Source organism: Myotis lucifugus, unplaced genomic scaffold (assembly GCF_000147115.1).
Source record: "Myotis lucifugus unplaced genomic scaffold, Myoluc2.0 scaffold_47, whole genome shotgun sequence".
NCBI classification, from domain to species: domain Eukaryota; kingdom Metazoa; phylum Chordata; class Mammalia; order Chiroptera; family Vespertilionidae; genus Myotis; species Myotis lucifugus.
This window is the reverse complement of record NW_005871095.1, coordinates 7260961-7284796: the sequence shown is the minus strand read 5'-3', so window position 1 is coordinate 7284796 and position 23836 is coordinate 7260961. Positions and strand designations below refer to the sequence as shown.

General features: G+C 44.1%; 1 protein-coding gene across 3 annotated transcripts in view; it reads left to right on the top strand.

Annotated features, from left to right (window-relative positions):
• Positions 1-22047, top strand: part of WDR37 (WD repeat domain 37) — a 73592-nt gene extending 51545 nt beyond the window's left edge. For all 3 annotated transcript variants that reach the window (XM_006088436.3, XM_006088437.3, XM_023753590.1), the window contains 3 exons: positions 14948-15082; positions 15485-15599; positions 19041-22047. In XM_006088436.3, the coding sequence (XP_006088498.1) occupies positions 14948-15082; positions 15485-15599; positions 19041-19172 (382 nt within the window). In that variant the 3' untranslated portion in view covers positions 19173-22047. The remainder of the gene's footprint in view (positions 1-14947; positions 15083-15484; positions 15600-19040) is intronic.
• Positions 22048-23836: the final 1789 nt, after the last annotated feature.

Here is a 23836-nt window from a genome sequence, read left to right as displayed (position 1 = left end):
TAATATCACCTGATGTCCAGCCCATATTCAGATTTATTCTTGTGGTCCCCAAATATCTTTGAAACTTTTTAAAGGATTTAATCAGGATTCATTAATTACATTTAGGTACTGTGTTCTTTGGCCTCTCTCTCTCCCCACCCCCCTTATCTCTCTCTCTCTCTTTTTTTATATTTTTAAATTTAACTACTGATTTTTTTAGTAGTTTAAATTATAAAACTAATATTAAGACATACATATTACAGACTTGTTGAAAAGTTCTTTGGTCTTTTTTAATTTAAGACAATTCTCCACCATTTCATTGATATTTATGACATTGAATTTTTGTGTGATGAAACCAAGCCCGTCTTGTAGAAGGTCTGACATCATCAGTGATCCTTGCCTGAATCAGTTATTACACTGAGTGTTGCAAAGGGTGATCGTGCTAATTCTGTCATTCTTCTACACTCATTAGCTGGCACTCTTCATTAGTGTAGTTGAGGATTAGTATAGACTCAAGGACTTTTTTCTTTTTGATGGTTATAAAGTCTTTGTTGTTATAATTTTGATGCTTAAGTTGTTCCAGGTTCAGTGCACCCTCTTGTGGCTTCTCTGTTTCTTTCGACAGCACCCTCTCGTCTTTGAGTACATACTGCCTTTGGCACAGTAGGAGTCTGTCCTAGCCTCACCCTGCACTTCCCTACCCAGCAGTGGAAAGTGCCAGCAGTTTTCCCACTAAACTGACTCTGCTCACCGCTACTGCACCGAGTTACATGTGGTCAGGGATTTGAGGACTGCGTGAAGAAGGGAGTTTTGGTGTAGAGAAAGGGCAGTCAGTACTTGTGCTGTGTCTCTAGGAGACAGAATGTAAGTGACCTTTGCTACACCGACTCACTGTCCTGTGCAGCATGGATGCACACAAAGACCTGTGGGTGGAGAACCAGGGAGGACTGGGGTCATGTCTGGGAAGGGCGCCAGAAATGAAGAGAGAATGGTGGCAGTTGCTTTTATTGAGTCCTTGTTGTCACCAGGCACAGTGAAAATTTGGTCCTATTTGTTTAATCTTCACAGTGAGTCTATCTCTGTTCTGTGGAGGTAAACTGAGGCACAGGGAGATGAGGTAATTTCTTGAAGATTGCCTGGGTCCTAGGTGGGCCTTGACTCCTGTGACTCCAGAGAGTCTTTCTAACACTTTTAAAAATATATTTTTATTGATTTCAGAGAGGAAGGGAGAGGAAGAGAGAGAGAGAAACATCAATGATGAGAGAGAATCACCGATTGGCTGCCTCCTGCGCGCCCCCCACTGGGGATGGAGCCCGCAACCTGGGCATATGCCCCTGACCGGAATCGAACCTGGGACTCTTGAGTCCGCAGACCATCGCTCTATACACTGAGCCAAACTGGCTAGGGCCTTTTCTAACACTTTTTAATAACATTATATTTTCACTTGCTTTATTTGTCTGAAAGATTTTATGTAACTTTTGTGCTAAAAGAGCCAGGACTGTATGTACTAGTATATTACAGGTAGTTGATGAAAGAGCCAGTTTTAGCTTTAGGAGGTTTAACAAAGTCTGTTCTCATCTGTCTCCCTCTGATTATGGAGTATAGGAGATATTGATGTCAGGTTTAAAATATCTCTTTAATTTGTGACACGTTTTTGAAGCTGGTGGATATAGGAAATAATGGCTGTTTTTGGAGTGATAAGACTATGAGGAATGTAAGTAGCTACAAAGGAATTCTTATTCCTAGTGTGGACCTTTGACACAGTTTCTTAGATTTGTTTCTCTGATGGGATCAGGAGTTGCTTATAGATAAGTTGTGTCTGTCCCGGGGGCCTCTTCTATCCAGATCTCCCAAGACATAAGTTGATGCTGCAGTAACCATAACTCTGAGGGCATATAAGCTTTTGAATAAAAATAAGATATATGTACAAGTAGCACTGTCATTCAGATTATTTACATTTTCTCTTTTACTCGTGTTAGGGTGAACTAGCATACTTTGTTGATATGTAGATAAATAAGTTTAAAAAATTTCTCTCATTGGCACTAGTTTACTGTAGAAAGTGTCAGGGGGATGTTTTATCTTTTGTTAAGTTTTTGAGAATCTGCAGGGGCTGGTTTGCTGTGTCCCCTCTGCTCACCCTGTCACAGCTGCACCAGGAAGACATGCCGGGGCCTCTGCCATCTCTGCCCAGAGAGGCCCCTGCCTCGTGAGACCCCACAGTGCGTGGTCAGCACGTAAAGGCTGCAGGCTCTTTATCCTACACTACAGTACTTTCCTGTGTTGTTAGCAGGAAGCCTCTAGAAATAATTGCAGTTTGGAAAAGCAGGAATTGAGACATTTTATTTTTTTTAAAAATATTTTTATTGATTTTTAGAGAGAAAAGGAAGGGAGAGGTAGAGAGAGCGAGAGCAAAACATTGATCAGCTGCCTACTGCATGCCCTCTACCAGGGATGGAACCCGCAACCTGGATACGCCCTGACTGGGAATCGTACTTACAACCTTTTGGTGCCAGGGCAGGAAGTGAGACATTTTACAGTCTTCTGCTGAGGACTCTTATTCCATAACTGTTGCTTTTTTTTTAAAATCTCTGGCATGGGTTCTGTGGGTTTGCACCCATATGACCAATAAAACCTTTAGAATTCATTACCTTTGCAAGTAGACCTGTGTCCCCACGCAAAGGCATGCTTCTCTTACAACCAAACATGAGACCCTCATTCTCACAGAAGAGCATAAGAGTGGCTGATCTTGAGTGTGTATTTAGCTTCATCGCTCATCTCTGATGGTCTGAGTGTGGCTTCTCCAGCCAGCCCTTCCGGGATCTCTTGCTTCCCCTCAGACCAATAGATTTCTGTCCTAGAGGATGCCCACCAGCCGGGCCACTGCACTACCAGCCCCCCTTTGCACCCTCTCCCCCCCAGGGTTGGGGTGAGCTGTGCTGTTGGCATTTCCAGCATCAAGCACAGTGTCTGCCACCGCAGGGAGCAAGTCAGGTTCATCCTCCTAGTCTAGGTGGACCTCTGCATTCCTAGCTGATTTTTTGATTCCTTCTACCCGATCCTTTGCTAAATATTAAACACTAGAGGTCCGGTGTACGAATTCGTGCATGGATGGGGTCCGATGGGCCCATCCCGATGGGGGCCCATCCTGATGGGGGCCCATTGGGCGGGGTCGGCTGTGGGGTCTAATGCTGGATTTCCCCCAGCTGGATCTAATTATACTTTAAGGATGGCCAAAAGAAAACCCACAACAGAACTGTTTAGCATTTCACGTGCCATTAGGTGAAGTTGTTTATGTGTTGTTTGCAAAGGTATATCAAGATGGACGATGGCCCTTTAATGATTTTTGCGTTCTTCTCGGGGCTCTGCCCTCAGTTTCCCAATATGATCTTGTTTGTTTAAAAGTTTTTCTGTTTTTGAATGTGCCTACCCTTTGCTGTTGCTCCTGGCAGCCTGTGGGTCCTCTTCGCCTTTTAAAGAGAGATTGAAAACTCACCTCATCTGCAAGGCACCGTAATTTCACAAAATCCCCACCCAGCCTCTCTACATTCCTCAGCAAAGGCTGCCATCCCGTTAATGCTTAGGTTGCCTTTTTGGCTAACTTGGAAGGTCTCCTGGGGCTGCCTTCTCTGGAGGGAGAATTCCACACCTTGGGCCCCCTGGAGACTCTGGTTGGGGACAGAAGGGACTGTTAATTATTTTCTTGTGCTTTCACTAAATGTACTTGCACTAGGGAGCCAGGCTATGATTTAGGGGTGTTGGGGGCTGCTTGGGGGCGAGACTGGATGGGGTGAGGGGCTGCTTGCCAGCTGGCCCCGCCCCTGATCAGGGGAGAGGTCGCAATCGTTCTGGTCGTTCCACCATTCAGTCGCTGGGCTTTTATATATAGGATAAACTCAGGTGTGTAGTTCTTCTGGCTTTGCTATTCTTTACTTGTTGGTGTTGCCCTGAAAAGTCTCATGTGGAGTATTGTTTTAGTGGATCAGTATTTCTTAAAACTACATGACCATATATATATATATAGAGAGAGAGAGAGGGAGAGAGAGAGAGAGAGAGAGAGAGAGAGTGTGTGTGTGTGTGTGTGTGTGTGTGTGTGTGTGTAGTGGCCCGGTGCATGAAACTCATGCACATTAAAAGGGGATTAATTAGAGGAAATATTTTAATATTGCTATTTGCCCTTTCTCTATAATAGAAGTGTCAGAGATGAAAGAAAATTAGTAAAATGTATATGAAAATCTTCCTCCTGTCAGAGTCTGGGGTGCACCATGGGACCCAGAGTCATGTCTCTGGGGTGGGGGGATGCACCTTGAGGTCCCCTGTCAAGCCCTGCCAGGCGGGGGCGTGGCCTCAGGTCCCCTGGCCTGGTGCCGGGCGGGGGGCATGGCCTACGGTCCCCTGTCCTGGCGCCGGGGTGGGGGGCGTGGCCTGAGGTCCCCTGTCAAGCCCCACGGGGGTGAGATGGGGGTTGCAGCCTCAGGTCCCTGCTGATTGCTTGTTAAGGCTTGTTACAGGAACTTGGCCTCTGCTGTGGGTGCAGCCATCTTGTGTTACGGAAACCCTACCTCCGCTGTGGGCGCAGCCACCTTTGTGGTGGAGTGATGGTCAGTTTGCATATTCCCTCTTTATTATATAGGACTAGAGGCCTGTTTGCAGGAAGATTCCTGCAAGAATAGGGCTTCGTTCCCGTCTCTGCCGTTCCTACCCCGCCCTTCTCTTGCGCTCCTACCCCGCCCGTTTCTGCCGCTTCTCTCCCGCCCGTCTCTGCTACCTCAGCTCCGTTGCTTGGCTTCCTTCTACGGTGTCTTCAGTCTTCGCTCCCAGCTGGTATATGTAAATTAGCCGCCATCTTTGTTGGTGGTTAATTTGCATATCGCTCTGATTAGCCCATGGTGGGCGTAGTGAAGGTACAGTCAATTTGCATCTTTGTCTGTTATTAGATAGGATAAGGCTAATATGCTAAGTGTCCGACTGTTCGACTGGCTGCTATGAAGTGCACTGACCTCCAGGGGGCAGATGCTCAATGCAGGAACTTCCGAGCTCCATTGCCTTGGCAGTGGCGGTTCTCAGGTGATACACCCCGAAAACAGAGGAGGGAGCCTGATTCCTTGTGGGGCTGTGCGATTCCACCTTTGGCCGTGGGTTATGTTGTTGCTGGGGCACTGTCGTCCCTGAATCTGGTTTACGGCATACTTGTGTTTGCATTCCACACCCTGTACGACAGCAACTTTGCAGAGCCCTCTTGCACTCTGGGACCCCTGGAGGGATATTGGAGAGCTGGTTTCAGCCCGATCCCCGCAGGTCAGGCCGAGGGACCCCACCTGCTGGAGGGACCCCGCTCACTCCGAAGACACTGGGGAGGGACCATTGGAGGTTGGCTCCGGGGCGTGTTCTGTCTGTCTTGCCCAGTCCCACCCTGCCAGCCACCTTCTTATTAATTTCCTTTCAATGTGCACAAATCTGTGCACCGGGTCACTAGTATATTTCATGTTAACTTGTTATAGAATACACTTTGGAAAACTATATCTCAGCATATTGTCATTTCTAGGAACTCAACACAAGTTTCTTAGTGACGTATATTAGAATCTCATGTCTTTCATGATGTAATTCACTTAACCATCCAGTTAATTTGAATTTCTGTGTGTTGTCTTGTGTTGTCTTAAGGAAAGATGTAGCCAGACAGGCTTCAACATTACTGGGCTAGTTTTATAACTAGTTTCTCTAGGAGCTGGGAGGGAGATGATTTTTGTCGTTTCATTTTCTCTGTTCTCTCTGTACTTTTACATAGATTCGAGATTTTTTCTGAATAAATAGATTTTGAGACTTAACACTTCGCTAATAAGATGAAAATCTGTTACCAAGTGGGTCCCCTTGAACTCTGTGCTGCATCGTTTTTGCTGGACAGGGTCGGAGCTCCTTGATGTAAGCTCTGTTTAGGCTTTCATCGAGGATTGTTAGAAAGGACAAACATGCACATGTCTCTTTCGTTTTTGATGTGTTACATTTACTTTTACTCTGTATTATGAAATCTCTTTATTATAAAGGGAATTTTACCATAACAGGATTTACTTGTGTAACTGTGGCTGTTATTATTTGACTGGCTTAGCTGTTAGTGACCCAAGGTGTACCAATTTATATGAAAAGTAACTATAGATACTTTATATAACTGTTTCCCTAGTAGCAGGAATGAGAAACTGTAGTGTGTACTGTTTGCAGGAAGATTCCTGCAAGAATAGGGCTTGGAAATAATAGAAATGTTTAATGGGGAAATTTGGGACTGTCCTAGGTTCCTGGAATTCTCCAGCTGTTGGCAGTTTATTTCTCATATATTTCTGTCCTCATCCTCAAAAACTAGGGATAAAATCCTGTGGTTTCATCTGAAATAAGCCAAACCCTTATATAGTCATTATTTTCACCTGATGCCATTCTTTAGTAAGTGAGCTATTTGAAGGAGTCTAGTTGGGTAGCCTGCCTGCCCCTTTGCTGTGTGTTGGTACACGGTCTTCCGGGGTGGGACTCCACACAAAGGTCATTCCAGGACTATCGCCCTGAGGGCTGTGGATGCACAGACATTTTTGCAAGAACCTCTTGCTATGATAAAACTGATATTTAGGTTAAATCCAGTTAACTGCCCTTTGAAAGGAGTGTGAGACATTCCCATTTAAATTGTTTTCTAATAGGAGGACCCAGATTCTTGCCTTCGAGCACCAGTGCCTTCCTTGTGGAGCTTGGTAGAAGGCCCCCTCACCCCCTTTTTTTAGTTTCGTTTCGTTTTGTTTCCATTACTATAAAAAGGAACTGACAGTTGAGGCTGTCACAGGGCCATTAAGCTTCCCCCATGGGTGGCCGATGACTCTAGTCTATACCCAACTGATGGTATTTACAAGTGTGAATATACTCTGGCATTGAAAAAAATCTGAAATTAGCTCAACATGGATAAAATATTTGAAACACCAAGTTTTTTCTTTTTTGCTTTCTTTCCATATGCTTGCAACTTTACTTCCCCACGTGAACTTCAGCACTTCTAAAGAAAGAAAAACACCACATCTAATAAGACGTTAAAAATATTAGTTAAAAAAATTATAATGTTTGCTCTAAAGTTATGACATTTTCATATGCTTTTATTCTCAAATACCCAGAGGAGATATGTAGTACTAAATACTAAGGTCTAGATTATGTGCTTTGAATTTTGTGTTGTGCTGTTAAGAGAAAATGCTTTTAAAGAGAAAATGTGTTTTGATAGCATGACATTTATAACCAGGTGGTGGTTGATTTTTCACTGCGTTGAGTTCTGTGCTTGGTCAGTGAGTCTGGTGTGTGCAGGCCTGTGGTGGGGACGGGCAGCCGTCTGTTGGCACACTGCCTTGGAGGTTTTGTATTTGTACTAAATATCTCCCCTGGGTATTTGGCATAAAACATATGAAAATGTCATAACTTTAAAGCAGTCATAATTTCTAAGTGCTTTTTAAAAATTTTGGTAGACTGCACTTGGTTTGTAAGCTCATTACTCTTGGAGATAGTTTTTAAGCCCTTGCCTGTGGGAACAGGAGGTACTGTACTTCGAGGTTTCTTATAGGGGCTGTAGGACGGCCTCAGAAGTGCCCCAGAACTGGAATTACTGCCCAAGAAAGAAAAGGACCTGCAGGATTGCAGAGGCCTCAAAACTAAACAGAACCTAAAGCCCCTCTCAGCTTCGTGTCCCCTTAACCCATATATCTGGAAGTCTGGTTTTATCTTCTTAATTAGATTGGAATAATTTTATTTGAGAAAGGTTAGAGACATGTAATTCCTGGCAATAATTTGTTGGTATCTAAGGTTATCATAAAAGCAAAAACTCAGATGGACAGTGCAATTCCAATGTGCGGCCCCATTTAAGGTTTTCCCAGCTTCATTAGCGTATACCTACCCACCCAGTTCATAGAGGAAAGGAGTGGCAGCAATGTTGGCGGAAATGTGACTTAACTGCAGTGGTGTGGTAAAGGCTGTATTGGGAAGTTTACTTTGCATTAACTGCTTTGTCTTATCATCATGGAGATGAGTAAGGAGACATTGGTCAGTATAGTGTGCAGCCACAGCTGCCGGAGTGTGCATTTGCACCTCCATACGTGGTCATAGTGGTGACTTTCTGTAAGTGAGATCATTTTGCAAGTCTCATTGTATTTCACTGAGAGAGGCTTAAGGTTCTTCCGCGTCGGCACCTTGTAGTTGCCTTCTTCCCTCCACCTCTGCTTCTAAGAGGCCTATAGTTTGGATGCAGTAATTTACTTAATCCTCTGGTTGATACTTTTAAAGATTGTTTCCAACTCAAAGTATAGCTTATAGTTGAAGAGGAGGTTTAATACTTCTCCATTTACCCTTTTAAAATTTCTCATTTAAAAAAGGGCTGATCAGTACATAATAAAATAAGGACTTTAAGGAAATTAGTGCGATTAAATCACCCTACTTCTCGGCTTTGTTAGGAGCTATTCAGGTTGCTTCTCTTTTATTGAGATGACCTAGAAAAGAATTGTCAGGTTATTAACAAACTAAAAACATGCCAACTGCATTGTTACAGACTCATGAAGACAGACATGAACTGTGTCTGGACCAGGTTCCATGTGTTGGCAGAAACCACTGAGCAGTGATGCACAGTTAGCAGAGTAGGGAAGGGAGCTGCTGCAAGAGGTGGGGCTTATCTTTGGAAAGATGATGGTGGTTCTGGTCTGTGCGCTCAGGCCCTGCACTCGGAGTCTAGGTGGGCTTACATCATCACCCAGTCGACATCTATGCTTTCTCCCATTCAGCTGTGTGTGGGAGCTGCAGGGTTCTGACCCTAACACCACACTGGGCCCTTCGAAGTCATTCCTCAGACAACCAACATGTAAAATGTGTGAGTTACACATGACCTAGGAAAGAACCAGGCAGCTACAACTTGAGTGGCTCCTCTAAATGAATAAGGAAACACAAGGTGTTGAAGAGCTGTGATAATAACTAATTCTGAAGTTTTTAAAGTAAAATTTTACTTTCAGTCATCTTCCCTGCCACATGTGGAACCCAAGGATGCTTCCTGGGGCCACATGATTCTGCTCCTTTCAGTCTTTCAGAGATCAACTCAAATACTTGATTTGAAAAACATTAGTTATGGCTTATTTTATATGTATATGTATATACCTATCTGCACACATGTCATGTTCCATGTAGCTGGTGTCACTTCTGATGAACATGTTCACACATATGTGCACATCTGCACATACATCACAATTTGTGTAACCCGTGTCACTTCTGGTTGGTACCCTGCACACGGTTATACCTCTCTGCACATGTCACATTCTTTGTAGCCTGTGCCACTTCTTGTGGGCATACATGCATCTATTTGCACACAATCTCAGGCTGTGTTTGGTGGTCACCCCATTTTCTAGTCTGAGCAACACTTCAGGTCAAGCTTCCTCTGTTACCAGTGAAGTAAAGAGTCTCCTGGGGTCGGGGGTGGGGTGTCACTAAACACCCAGGACTGGGAATGCGGTTCCATGTGATGTCTTAACAATTAAAGCAACAGTGACTTTCCTTCAACTTGGCAATTTTTGGCTAATCTAGTATATTTCAGAGTAAAACACTTGCAGTTCTTGATATATTTCTGACTTTTATTTTTCTAACTTTTCTGATGAACAGGGTTTGTCTGTATCATATTACCTTCAAAGTTGATAAAGTTTTTTCCTTTTGAAGATTTAAGAAAAACCTTTGAAATTTCTTTCTTCCCAATTTTTATCATAGTGATGTCGAAATATTGGCTGTTGTTAGTTGGTGAGTATATAATAGGCAAAGTCTTGGATTCAGAAAATAAGGGAATGGAAAGTCAGGTGATTAAAACCAGAGAGAATCATTCCTTACCTAATTTAAATGGAATGCATTTCTCTCAGATTTCTGTAAAATTACTGAAGCCATTGCAGCTATTCAGAACTTATGGTTCTCTGTTATATTATTCAGTAAAAATGAAACAAGGGTCAGTTTTCCCAGAAAGGAAGTGAGTCTTGACCTTGGTATCACAAGCAGGAAATCAGCATATAAACCTTATTCATTTTATCTTCTCTGTAATCATTTTAAATCAGGTTCTGTGGAACTATCATCTTTGAATAAATCTGTGGAAAAAGGTTCTTTTTAAAAAAATATATTTTATTGATTTTTTTACAGAGAGGAAGGGAGAGGGATAGAGAGTTAGAAACATCAATGAGAGAGAAACATCCATCAGCTGCCTCCTGCACATCTCCCACTGGGGGTGTGCCCGCAACCAAGGTACCTGCCCTTGACCGGAATCGAACCCGGAACCCCTCAGTCTGCAGACTGACGCTCTATCCACTGAGCCAAACCGGTTAGGGCAAAAGGTTCTTAATTAATAGGACACTAAGGAAGAGAATTTAGCCAAGTTAACTGAATGTACTGTTTTGACACACACTTTTTTTAAGAAAATATATTTTTACTAGAGGCCTGGTGCACGAATTCATGCACGGATAGGGTCCCTTGGCCTGGCCGGCGATCTGGGCTGATTGGGGCTAGATGGCCAGAGAGAGGGACCGTGGGAGGTTGACCAGCCCGCCCCAATTGCTGGGGGGAGGGAGCACAGGAGGTTGACCGACTGCAGGAGGTTGGCTGTGGGAGTGCACTGACCACCATGGGGCAGCTCCTATGTTGAACGTCTGCCCCCTGGTGGTCAGTGCATTGTCATAGCAACCGGTTGAGTGGTCGTAACTGTCACTTAGGCATACACACACACACACATACACACACACACTCACATAGATATATATATATATATATATATAGAGAGAGAGAGAGAGAGAGAGAGATACATATATATATACACACACATGTATATGTATACACACACACACACACACACACACACACACACTAGTGGCCTGGTGCACAAAATTTGTGCACATTAAAAGAGAATTAATTAGAGGAAATATTTTAATATTGCTATTTGCCCTTTCTCTATAATAGAAGTGTCAGAGATGAAAGGAAATTAGTAAAATGTGTATGAAAATATCCCTTCTGTCAGAGTCTGGGGCACGCCGCGGGACCTAGAGTCAAATTGCTGCCCATCCCCCCGTACACGCTTCGAAAACGAAGGAGACACAGACCTGAGGCTGTGCCCCCCGCACAGCGGGGCTTGACGGGGGTGGGGCCCGCCGGGTCTGGATCTTGCCCAATGGGGTTGGGGCCGGCTGTTCTGGGTCTCGCGTGATTTCGAGGTGCACGTGCGTGGGAGGGGACTTGACTCTGGGTCCCGTGGTGTATTCCAGACTCTGACAGGAGGAAGATTTTTATATACATTTTACTAATTTTCTTTCCTCTAATTAATTCCCTTTTAATGTGCACGAATTTCGTGCAGCAGGCCACTAGTATGTGTGTGTGTATGTGTGTGTGTATGTATGTGTGTGTGTATGTGTGTGTGTGCAATCGAGGGGCGGGGTGGGGTTCCCTCAGCCTGGCCTGCGCCCTTTCGCAGCCCAGGAGTCATTGGGGGATGTCTGACTGACGGCTTAGGCCCTGTGCCGGCAGTGGACATCCTTAGTGCTGCTGACAAGGCGGGAGAGGCTCCTGCCACTGTCACTGCACTCGCCAGCCTCGAGCCAGCTTCTGGCTGAGTGGCACTCCCCCTGTGGGAGTGTGCTGACCACTAGGGGGCAGCTCCTGCATTGAGCATCTGCCCCCTGGTGGTCAGTGCTCATCATAGCGACCAGTGAATCCACCATTTGGTCAATTTGCATATTACCGTTTTATTATATAGGATTGATTTCAGAGACGAAGGGAGAGAGAGAGATAGAAACATCGATAAGAGAGAATCATTGATCAGCTGTCTCCTGCATGCCCCCTACTGGGGGTCGAGCCCGCAACCCGGGCATGTGCCTTTGATTAGAATTGAACCTGGGGCCTTTCAGTTCTCAGGTTGATGCTCTACCCACTGAGCAAAACCAGCTAGGGCTTGACACACTTTTTTTAAGTGTATTTTTATTGATTTCACACAGAGAGGAATGGAGAAAGAGAGAGAAAGGAAGAGAGAGAGAGAGAGAGAGAGAGAGAGAGAGAGAGAGAGAGAGAGAGAAACATCAGTGATGAGAGAGAATCATGGATCGGCTGCCTCCTGCACGCCCCCTATTGGGGTTTGAGCCTGCAACCCAGGCATGTGCCCTTGACTGGCATCGAACCCAGGACCCTTCAGTCCACAGGCCGACGCTTTATTCACTGAGTCAAACCAGCTAGGGCTTGACACACTCTTAAAGCTACTTTTAGAGCCCTTCTCTCTGGTCGGTAGTAAAGCTGGTCATTGCAGGGTTTTTGTTTTTTTAATCAGCAGCACATTTCAGCCACTAGAATTAGACTGCAGGCCCTAAAACTGCAGCGTGTTTCTTTAAAGCCAGGACCACTGCCATCTTCTCCACTAGAGTGTCAGCATCACCAGGAGTGGTTTCACCCCTCTCTGTTGGGGTTTCTCTCACAGAAAGCAGGCCTGGCACACCGTAGTGCTCTGAATCCTCCTCGGATGGACAGTTCTTTCAGTAATTAGAAAGGAAATCTCCCGGTTGTCCTGAAGAGGGAGGTGTAGAGAGGAGAGCAACCAAGTGAGAATATTTAGTGGCTGGTGTGGTAGGTACCTGAACATCATTTTTCAAGAGTGGAATTTTCAGTCCTGGAAAAGAATCACGTGTGATACAATTTGACTCTTCCTTTGAATGTTTTTTTTATCTTCGGGTCTGTTTTTTGGGGACTTAGCCATCAAGGAATATTCAGAAGTGTGTTTATTTGAAGAAGTTTCCTGTTTCTCTTTGAGGTATCTGGGCTTGTACAGGACAGGCTGACATGAGCTCCTTAAACTCTGCCAAGCCACACTAGGAAAGGCCCTGGTCAGGGCATACTCTCCAGGATCCTGCCATGTCTCCTGACTGGTGTCATCTGTTAGATGCTTAATTTCTCAAACAGCTTGTAAAGTGGTGATGACCTGGAAAGGAATGTGGTGATCTGCTGGCTTTGTACACAGAGGCCACGACAGGGTCAAGTGACATGTGCAGGTTTCCAGTGTAGGCGTGTGAGCTCTACCTTGGCTGGTGGAAAAGTGCTGGGGTCCATTTGTCACATCAGCCTCTGCTGGACACACAAGTGTTGGACCTGCACGTTCACGTGAACACTGCAGCGCACCTGAACAGGTGGATGGCCATTGAGAAGGCCACACTGGTTGCTGCTTGATATGCTTTTCACAGATGGCTCTGTGGACTGGAGAGATGCAGCCTGTGTTCCAGGGAAGGGTCCCTGCCCTTTCTGTTCCCGGATGGAGTGCCCGCTGTCTAGTCCAGCAGTCGCCAACCTTTTGGACCTCACGGACCACTAGTGGTCCGCCGCTGCTCTAGTCTGTTCCTCAGATGCAGAAGGATGACTGTTTTGTAGGGAATACACCTTACAGTAAGAAATGGGTGCTCTGCAGTCAGGCCCTGACTCAGAGCCAGGAAAGCACCCTGCTTCAGCATTTCACGGGCCAGCATTTTCCACATCATATATTTTTTTCCTTAGCCATGAAATTCCAGCAGATTGTTATGCAAAACAGTTTTGTGTCTCTGTGTGACTGGGAAGACAGCTGTTAGTCCTAATGAGGAGTGCTAGCATTACAGTCTTTCCGTTGATTGAGACCCTCAGAGGGAGCGGAATGTTCCAGATCGGGCAGTGGTGTGCGGTGAGGAGGTACCGCACTGTCAGCTGGAAGCACATGGTCGGCTGCTCGCGGCGACAAGATAAATGAGTCTACTGGAGTCTGGCAGAGTCTGAGCTTTTCCAGTGTGCGGCCGTGGTGGCCCACTCCCCATGGGACCTGAGTTGAGGGTGCTGTCTCTGTGCCAGCTTTTCCCTTTGATGGCCCACAATACCTGTCAGGGCTGTGATTTATTAAAAACCTAATGTCTTTCAGCGTTTCATTAACATAGGGTTCGATGGTCTTTTGTGGAGACTTTTCCCATTAATTTAGCAGAATGTTAACTGAAGTTTAACTTGGCCCAAATCTCCTAAAGACTAGAATCTTCAGAACAGCCCCTAGTCGTGAGCTGTTCCCAGAGCTCTGCCAGCAGTTTCTTTACACCTTGCTGTGACCTCTGCATGGAAGAGGAGCAGCACCTCATTCTAGTCAATTCTAGTCAAGCTCTGGCATTGTTTTTTAAATAGGGAGTTCCAGCGGGTCACTGGGCCGGTGCTCCAGGTTCCCCTTTCCCCCTTTCTGCCAGTGTCACACACAGTGTCCTTAGGTGTAGCACAGCAGCTGATGTTGGGCGATTTAGCACCTAGGGAGGGGATGTGACTGGTGTTGGGTAGGCAGAGGTAGAGGCTGCTCAGCTCAGGTGCACAGGGCACCCCATAAGCAGTGGTCACCTGAACGTTGACAGTACCGGGTTGAAACCCACCTGACGGACTCAGTATGGATTTGACGCTGGTGGTGCAGTTTTAGGTCTAAGGTCTGGGTAGCACCTGGGTTTTCTGAATTCGAGTTTATCTCCTGTTTTAAGCTCTAAGAGAAATAAAAGTAGTTTGAAATTATTGTGAGAAATGATAAGGTTGTATATGTAAGATATTATTTATTCGTAGTTAATTTTTTTGCCTCTGAAAAAATAGGGCTCTTCAATATTCTGGGAGGCTGTTATTTAGGGCCAAAGTTGTCTGGAATGGTGAGATTGTTTTCTTGACCCTTCCTTGTTATCTTTAAAGTTTTTTCCTTCTTATTGAGGTATAATTGACAAGTAAAAATTGAGTATATTTAAGATATACAATGTGATGTTCTATATATGTTTCCACTGAAATGATCACAGTCAAGTTAATTAGCACATCTATCATCTCCCATGTGTGGTGAGGTCATTTCAGATCCATTCCCCCAGCAAATTTCAAGTACATGTTATGGTACCAACTATTGTCACCATGCCGAACACTAGATGAGTTCTGACCCTGTGCCCTTTACTTGTAGCACCGTGACCTCTGCCGTGTTCACCGTGGGAGATAACGTCGTTTCAGGCAGTGACGACCGCACTGTGAAGGTCTGGGATTTAAAGAACATGAGATCCCCCATTGCAACCATTCGTACGGATTCTGCCATCAACAGGTGAGGGAAGCTGCTCATTGCTTAGATGTTTATTTGACTTGATAAGGTTGATTGTAGTACAATGTCTTGTACATGTGACAATTAAATGAACCTTGGGAAAGTGGTTTAGACTCCTGGGAAAATATTTGTCATTGATCCTCTAATGCAAATTCAGTATCTGTAAACACTGAAACTTAAGTATAGAATCAGGTTGGTGTAATGGGCTTTGAGAATAAGAATGAGCCCCTCTGTTTTAGTGACATGCTGTACATTTGAGTTGCATATAAGCAGCTTGGTCTCTGTATCCTAAACCTGCAGACACGTAATACTCACTGTTGTGTTTGCCATGAAGTGTGCATAGTATGGAATACCCTACCCTGGTGCTGTCACTGTTTTATATGGAACCTTCTTGTCTCTTTGCAGGATCAATGTATGCGTTGGCCAAAAAATCATCGCCCTCCCCCATGACAACCGACAAGTCAGATTGTTCGATATGTCCGGCGTGCGGCTGGCGCGGCTCCCCCGCAGCAGCCGGCAGGTAACTGTGCTGCTGTTGCATGTTCACAGAATCTCAGGTCTTCTCCGTCATCAGTGACTCCTGGACGCACACTGGGAGCCACACGTGTGATTTTAGTTTCCTAATAGCCACTTAAAAAAAGCGAGAAGTTATTTTAACAGTATACTTAACTAGATAAACCCAAAACAATAACATTTGAACATGCCATCAATATAAAAATGTTAGCAAATTTGTACTCTTACTTTCTTACTATATATTGGATGTATTTGATCTGTATTTAGAGTTCCTAAAATTTATCATTGAAAATGTTAAAATGTTTCCCAGTACCTGAACTGAATATTAGTTTTTAAGGTTAATCTGAATGAAATCCAATGTTTAGTTCCTCAGTGTCAGTAGCCACGTCTCAGGAGCTCAGTTTTGCATGGGTTAGTGGCCGCCGTACTGGAAAGCACAGTTTTAGATATTTTCAGTTGAACTTGTGCAAATTGGAAATATATTAAAGGACAATGCGTGGCCACGCAGGAGCGGTGTCGTGGATTGTGGGAGCTTCTAACTCCTAACCAGGAACCCCTTTCCATGGTGGGTTGCCAAGACAAACTCCATTGTAGAAGAGACTTTCCTGGGCGCTAGGACTTGCATTTGGCCCAGATGGTGCCGTGCAGGAGTGTTGGGTCGGTGTATGCTGAGGTGTTTGCCCCACCTGTCACAGCTACCTGGGCTGTGGTACCAGCTCAGACCTGCTGACTCAGTCTCTGAGGGAAGCCTGGGAACCTGTGGGTGGTTCCACATTTGAGGGTGAGTCCCAGAGTGAGTGACATACTGGCTCCTTTTGTGGGGGAAATGTCCTTCCCTCCCCTTCCCACTTATGAAGGCAGCCTCTCTGCAGCCTTTGTGCCTAGCCAAGCCCCACCACAGTCACACTCTCCTTTTTTTTTTTTTTTTTTATATTTTATTGATTTTTTACAGAGAGGAAGGGAGAGAGATAGAGAGTTAGAAACATCTATGAGAGAGAAACATCGATCAGCTGCCTCCTGCACATCTCCCGCTGGGGATGTGCCCGCAACCCAGGTACATGCCCTTGACCGGAATCGAACCCGGGACCCTTGAGTCCGCAGGCTGACGCTCTATCCACTGAGCCAAACCGGTTTCGGCTCACACTCTCCTTTGCTTCTTTCGGCCTTTTCTGTGTGTCACTGTGATACCTTGCTCTCCCACCATGGCTGCAACTCGGTGGCTGCTCCTGTCCCCTTCAGGGCAGAGCCTCCAAGTGCAGGTATGAGCTGCAGGCTGTCCCCGTGGGAGGTAGGGCTCAGGAACCGCAGACCCAGGCGATTCCGGAGGTAGGTGGTCAAGTGGCATTTGCTACCAACAGAGCAGCAAATGCAATGGCGCCAAGTTTCCAAAAGCCCTGTGTATTCAAGACACGGTTGGTTCTTCTCTGTGTAGCTCCTTACATGTGCTGTTTGAAGTTAGTGACTGAGCTGCTTAATTATGAGTGCAGGTCACAGAAAAACTACTCATGAAATTAACTACACAAAGCTAGAGTTGCTTGTCTGGGATTTTTGTGTTTTGGTAACTGCTGAGCATCACTGATGTATCCTAAACGTCTCTCTCACATAGAAGGGCTCTCTCTCTTTACTCTTTTATTTTATTTTTTCATAGCTGTGCCTGTGTAGTACATAAAATTGCTGTGCAACATGGAAAGCCAGCATTTTCAAACAAATGTATGAGTGTGTATGACTTCATTACTTTGAGAATGTTTCCTCTCAAAAAATAGGGAGATTTCAGCAGTTGTTGGTGGGGCTAATTCTGTGGGCACAACTTTATATTTAATTATCTGTTAACATTCAACCCTGTTGGAATTGTAGAATTCCGCTGTGCTTGGCTGTATTTCCTCCTAAAGTAGTTTGTGAAAATACGTATCTTTAAGGTTAATGAATAACATTTCATTTCATTCTGAACCTGTAACATTTCAGATGAATCAGTATACTTTTCACTTCAGTCTCACAGAACCACAGCTAGAAATCCCCAGTTCATGTTGTCCCAGCTTCTTTCAGCTGACAGCTTTATAAGGAGACAACAAAACTCAGTTCAACTTGGTCACTAGAGGGTCAGGGGCTTAGGATATGGAATTGTTTTACTTTGGGGAAAGTGTAAGTGCCATTTCCCAGAGTGTGGACTGTGATCAGGAGCTCAGGGAGGGGGTGGTGCAGTGTGCAGTGAAAGGTGATCTACAGACGGCGCACAGGATCTGTGCTGCAGGAGCGGAGAAGTTTTAGCGTGGCTCTGTGACTAGGAGGGCACAGAGTGGTTTCAAAGTCTGCATGTGCCCTGAGCCTTTTTTGGGTCATGTCTGTGTGCACTCTGGCGGGGGATGTACATGAGATGAAAGGGTGACTCACCTAGTGCGGGCTCCCAGCTCAGGCAGGACTGAGATCCTGGATTGGACCCACATTTGCAGGTGCCGCCTGGTCCTTTCCCTCACTAGGTAGTAGGATGTGATCTCAGTGTTGGTCCAGTGAGTGTCTTGAGTTTATCATCTTGAACTAGTTCTTTCTAGAGGCTTGATTTTTACTGCCAGCTAGTGGATGCTTATGCATTCTCTCTTCTCAAGTTCCTAACAAAGAGATGTAGGAGAGCGCCCTTAACCCTTCATTCTGGGGCTCCTTTCTTGCAGTGCTTTCCCTTTGTGGCCTGATTCTCTCTAAAACCAGCAGTATTCAAATGCGAATGTTTTCCAGAGGGAGCTGTTGTGCCATTTTTTTGAGGGTTTCTTTTACTAAATTTCTGTTAGCTGTTTCTAATCCTTCTTGTATGATATAGCACCAGCCAAGTATTACTGTAACAATGACTGTGTCCTAAGGCATTGCTTGCATCTCTGCCTGTATATACCAAACATCACACTGTAAACTTTGTACGTTTTGCAATAATTTTTCCCAACATTGTGGTATTGAACCGGAATTTCTAAAGATATTAGGAATCTACTTGAAAGGCTATTCATTTTTCCTTTTTTTCATTTGACACCGAATGTGTTTTTTAACTGCTTGAACATCTGAACCAATTATTTGTTAAAATGACATTTGAGGTCTTTGGGTGAATTTTATTGAGTTTATTCCCAAATTTACCTAGATTCATTCATTAAAATTTTAAAAATTGATTATTTTTTCTTTCAGACTGTAATCTTACTCATTTTCTTAAAGAATCATGAGTGCTTTTGGTGTGTCTCACTAGATTCATGTTGTGTCTGACCTCATTCATTCATCACGGCCTTTCCACCAGCCCATCCCTGAGAACCTGCTGCCAACTCAGTATTTTTGTCTCACTCTGATTAATCCTGAGCGTTAATTTTTTCTCTCTCAATTTGGTTGCTTTGAGTGGTGTAGTTGTTAATTTGGTTGAGGTTTTATAGCCCTTATGTTTGAGGAATAATACACTAATTCTGGTTTGTGTGCTTGGTAATAGGGCCACAGAAGAATGGTGTGCTGCTCGGCGTGGAGCGAGGACCACCCCACCTGCAATCTGTTCACCTGCGGGTTTGACAGGCAAGCCATAGGCTGGAACATCAACATCCCTGCATTGTTACAGGAAAAATAAGGTGCCGGCATTCCTTAGTTTCATAGTTTGCCATGGACCTGTGACTGGAGCAGGCTTTTCTCATACCGATCAGCCATTTTTGTGAGAGCTGGACCCTGAGAAGGGTGATTTGTATATGTCCTTTTCCCATTGTACCCAGCTTGCATGATGTACAGAACTGTGGTTATGTTTTTATTCCGTCTTGTCTGTGCTGGCATCCTCTGGTCAGTGGGAACAAAGCCGCTCCCTTAGCACGTGGCATTTGACATATGACAGGAGGGCATCACACTTGTGTGAGTTCAATGTGAACCTGTGTACTTACTGTGAGTGTAAGTCTGTGGCATTTCTGGAATAATCCTACATATCTACCTTGTCCTGGGAGACTGCAGAGCTGTGTTTGCGTTGGCTAATGAATGGCGGGATTGGCAAAAAATTTTATGTTTACTTCCATGTGAAGTTGTAGCACGTGCTGTTGCTGTAATTCAGCTTCAGCTCTTCATCCTCTTACAGTTCTGTGAAATTAACCTGGATCTTAGAAGTTAAAAAAATAGCATCAAATGTTGAGTTTGCAGGATTCATTCTTTTTTTTTTTTTTTAAGAAAAAGTTTGTTCTTTTTATAGAAAATCATTTCAATACCCTGAGGTCTCATATTAGCAAATTCTAAAATATGATGATTCTAATCACCAATTTCAGATCGTAAGCAAAATTTAAAGCACTTTAGTTTATAGCTGTGGTTATAAACAATTTTTAGAAGTTTCAAATAACTTATCCATTGAATGTGACTTGACCTTTTTAAGAAGGCTGTGCTACCTGAAGACAAAACCTTATTTATTTTCTACACCTTTGGTTTGCATATTTCTACATGGTTCACTTCTTTGGTGGTGTTTGAGAGCCAACAATGCAAATAAATGAGTACTACCTCAAAAATAAATGTTTGGAAAACTTGGGAGTCTTACTGTGCCTAGCTAACTAAGCACTTAGGCTTTTAGCTGGAATACTGAGTTCAGTTCAGAAGGCAAGAAAGACAATCAGCAAATGTAATGGAAAGGCACTTGCATTAGCTAGCTACCAGGGTGGCAGCCGCAGCCATAGTTCACAGGTGACAAGATGCTCCTGTCTCAGCCCCCAGGACACCTCTCAGTGCCAACCCTCCCACTGCTGGAGTGGGCCTGTCACCCTTGCCTTCTTAGCAGTTACTGTGTTTGATGTTTGTGAGTTCGTGTTATTGTTGAGTTACAGTTTTGATAAAGAAGACATCTCAGTGTACTGCTCCTCATATTTTTAATCCTTCGAATATGTCGGAAACTGGCCCCTTGGAGAGATACAAGAGGGTAACGTTGAAAACGACCCATTCCTGTGTCTCCTATTTTGTAGTGACACAGCTGGGCACTGTTTGCTGCAGGCTGCCCGGGGTTGGAGCGCCTGGGCTCGGTCCTACAGTAGCTAATTTTTGAAACTTCAGTCCTGAGTCATTGGTAATTTGATTTACAGAGCCTGGAAGGGAGAGAGACCAGGAAAAGCCAGTAATAATAGTAGAGTTGAGGTTGCTAAGAAAGGACAGACAAGCAATGCTTTAGAGCGACTTTATTTTTAAAGCTAAAGAATTGGTTGTATTTTTAAAGTGTGACATTTGCTCTAAGCACACAGTTTGAGAACCAAGTCAGCTGGTCACTATGGGTCTGAGCACCAGGTTCAGGCACTGCTCTCCTGAGTGGTCTCGTGCTGAGATGGCCGATGGTCACACCTTCTCTACCGCACCTCACCTCCAAAGACATGAGCACAGTGAGTTCTTAATGATAAGTTGTGTAACCACACTCTTGGGTTCCTCTTGTGTTTTAATTTGAATGTCTGGCTGTCTTAGAATCACCATTGGGAACATTGAAAAATGTATACAAATAGGTAAATCAAACTTAAGAACCAGATCTCTTCCAGATTAAAAAATTTGAAACTTTTAGCATGCCTGGTGTCAACCCATGAAACAAGAAGTTCCTGGTTCAATTCCTGGTCAGGGCATATGCCCTTGGTTGCTGGCTCGATCCCCAGTAAGGGGGTGGGTGCAGGAGGTAGCCAAGCAATGTTTCTCATTGATGTTTCCATCTCTCTATCCCTCTCCCTTCCTCGCTCTCTGAAAAAAATCAATAAAAAGATTAAAAAATTTTTGAAGTTTTAAAATATATGTTGTGATGGCCATTTAATTCTGTGCAGACCAATGCCCTTCATGGCCGACAGCTGCTCACGTTGCTAAGTGGAGGGGCCAGCCTCCCTTGTCTCCTTGAGTGCAAAAGGCCTCAGGGAGCTGGGGCTGTTCCCAGGAGCAGGACACGCTTCTGCTAGCTGCTGTGTGTCCTCTGAGGGCATCCCTCCAGCTGCTCTGGTCATAGTGCTGGTGATTTCAGGAGTCATGAAGGAGATTAGTGATAGTGTGTGCATGTGTATCCTTGAATATGTGTGAGTGTATGAATGTTTGTGTGGCTGAAATTGTCATGTCATCAGCCACAAGTAATCTCATCTGAAATAGTGTTTTGAAATGGGAATTGTTTTCTCCTATATGATGTCCAGAATTTCATTTAATAATGCAAAGAGAATGTGGTTACTGAAAAATATGCATTGATAGAGAATTTTGTACAAGATGCATTGGACAAAGCAACACTCCTTTTCAACCACTGCACATTGGTTTCTGTAGAGTCAAAGATTCTGTACATATTTTGCCATCAGAAGAATCCTTTGTAAAATTATTTGTTGCTTAAATCTGTGAAAAACAAGTTTCTTTGGAGAAAGTACACATTTGTAAGTGTTGTGTAGAAGCAAGTGTTTTTATTGTATTGATGTAATTGTTTTTAAGTGTTCAGTGTCTTCATTGCAAAATGAAATTCATTAAAAATCCATGTTCCATAATTACTATTGTAAAAGTTTTGTTATTAGGAGTCTCTTTTTATTATTTTACCTTTTTTATGTTTTATTTTGGTGCAATTTTGTTAATAGCTACTGGATATCACAACGATGTAGAAATTGAACAAATTTCTAATTATAGGATTGCACATTTGAAAATATAAATTCTAGACGTAAAGGAGCAATTGTGTTATATTTTTTATCTGTTTGTTAGAGGCTAATATTAAGCGATACATAATTATGCTTTTCCATTCCTTTATTTCCATCTCAAATTTTTCTGAAGGGCATTAACAATTGGACCTAATACAGGTATTTCTCAAAGTTCCTCAGCATCTCATAAGATGCTTGTCTGGTTCTTGTGACAGACAGGTAAGCTTGTTCGAAAGTTTTAAAAATTGCAGCTTTAGAAAGTCGACCGCATTTTCTGCAGGAGAGTGCAAGTCAGGATCTGTGGCGGCTGCCGGTCCTCCCTTCTGTTCTGACCCACGTGAGTGAAGCCTTGTGCTGGCCACAGGAACCTCAGGAGGTGTTAACACACTCCCTGGTGTGTCCTGCCTGCCAGCGGCCCCTTTTTCAGGTGTGAAGGCTCGTTGCACAGGCATTGAGTGTACATTCAGAAACTCTCCACTGCTTGCTTAACCCTCTACGTTACTCTTCAAAAACGTGATTATTGGTGAAATTACATCTTCAGTTACATTTAAAACTTCACATATTAGTATAAAGAATCAAGAAGGCAAGACTTGTATTACTATGATGTCATCAAAATGCCACCAAGATGTGTGTCTCCTCTACTATTCATAAGTTTTGTTTTCTCTTAATAAATTAGAAATTAAATTATTCCAAAAATTGAGAACACCTCAGTTATTATGTACAACATATATAGTCCATATTATGGAAGGAAGAAGTTACAAATGAAATCAGAAGTCAGATAAAAGTGTTGTGTAATTTAAAATTAATTCTAATGAAATATCTTTAAGTAGCTTTTGGTAAAAAATAAAAGACTAAGCGTATCTTTGGATCTTAAAAGTCTGTGTGATTGACAAGTGATGTCCATTTGTGATTTGTGGGCTCGGGTAGAGAGCAACAAAGGGAGCTGCTTTAGATAGTTTGGTCCAGATATCTCCAAAGAGCTGAGGTTTAATCTTGAGCCTGAAGGTTGGTGAGGGGGTCAGGAACTGAAGGGTGACCAAGGAGCAAGGGAAGTCGCACACAGAACCAAGGGAGGACACCAGGTGAGGTGGGGGGAGGGACGGACCCTGAGTCCTGCAAGCAGCTTTGGGGAGAGTGGTTTGCTCCACGTCGTGCGCTCACTGACTTGGGACAGACTGAGGGGTCACCAGGAGCCGTGCAGGTAGAAGACATGGTCACAGTGCGGTGGAGGAAGAGCATGGCCTTGAGGTCTGACTTGGAAGGAGACCAGGCAGGTCTTGCCCGAAGGCAGGGCTGTTTATTCCACAATTTATGTGTGTGACAGAAAATGCTGTTACCGGGAGCGTACAGCTTTGACCTCGGGCGTTCCTTAGTTACCCAAAGGATGATTCGAGCACAACCTAGAATGTCTGAGAAGGAGTTTTCCCTAAAGAAAATGGTAATGGGATGTGTTAGGAAATTTTAATCACTATTTAGAAACATTGGGTTTCAGTTACCTCAGCTAAATTTGTTTACTTCTGACTGCTGGGCATTTTGTCACCACCATGACACAAACACTTCCTCTCACATTCTGGGTGCCACGTCTGCCCTTCATCTTCACAGGTTCTGAATGAGTGGTTATTTTATGCTCCGTCCAATCCAAACT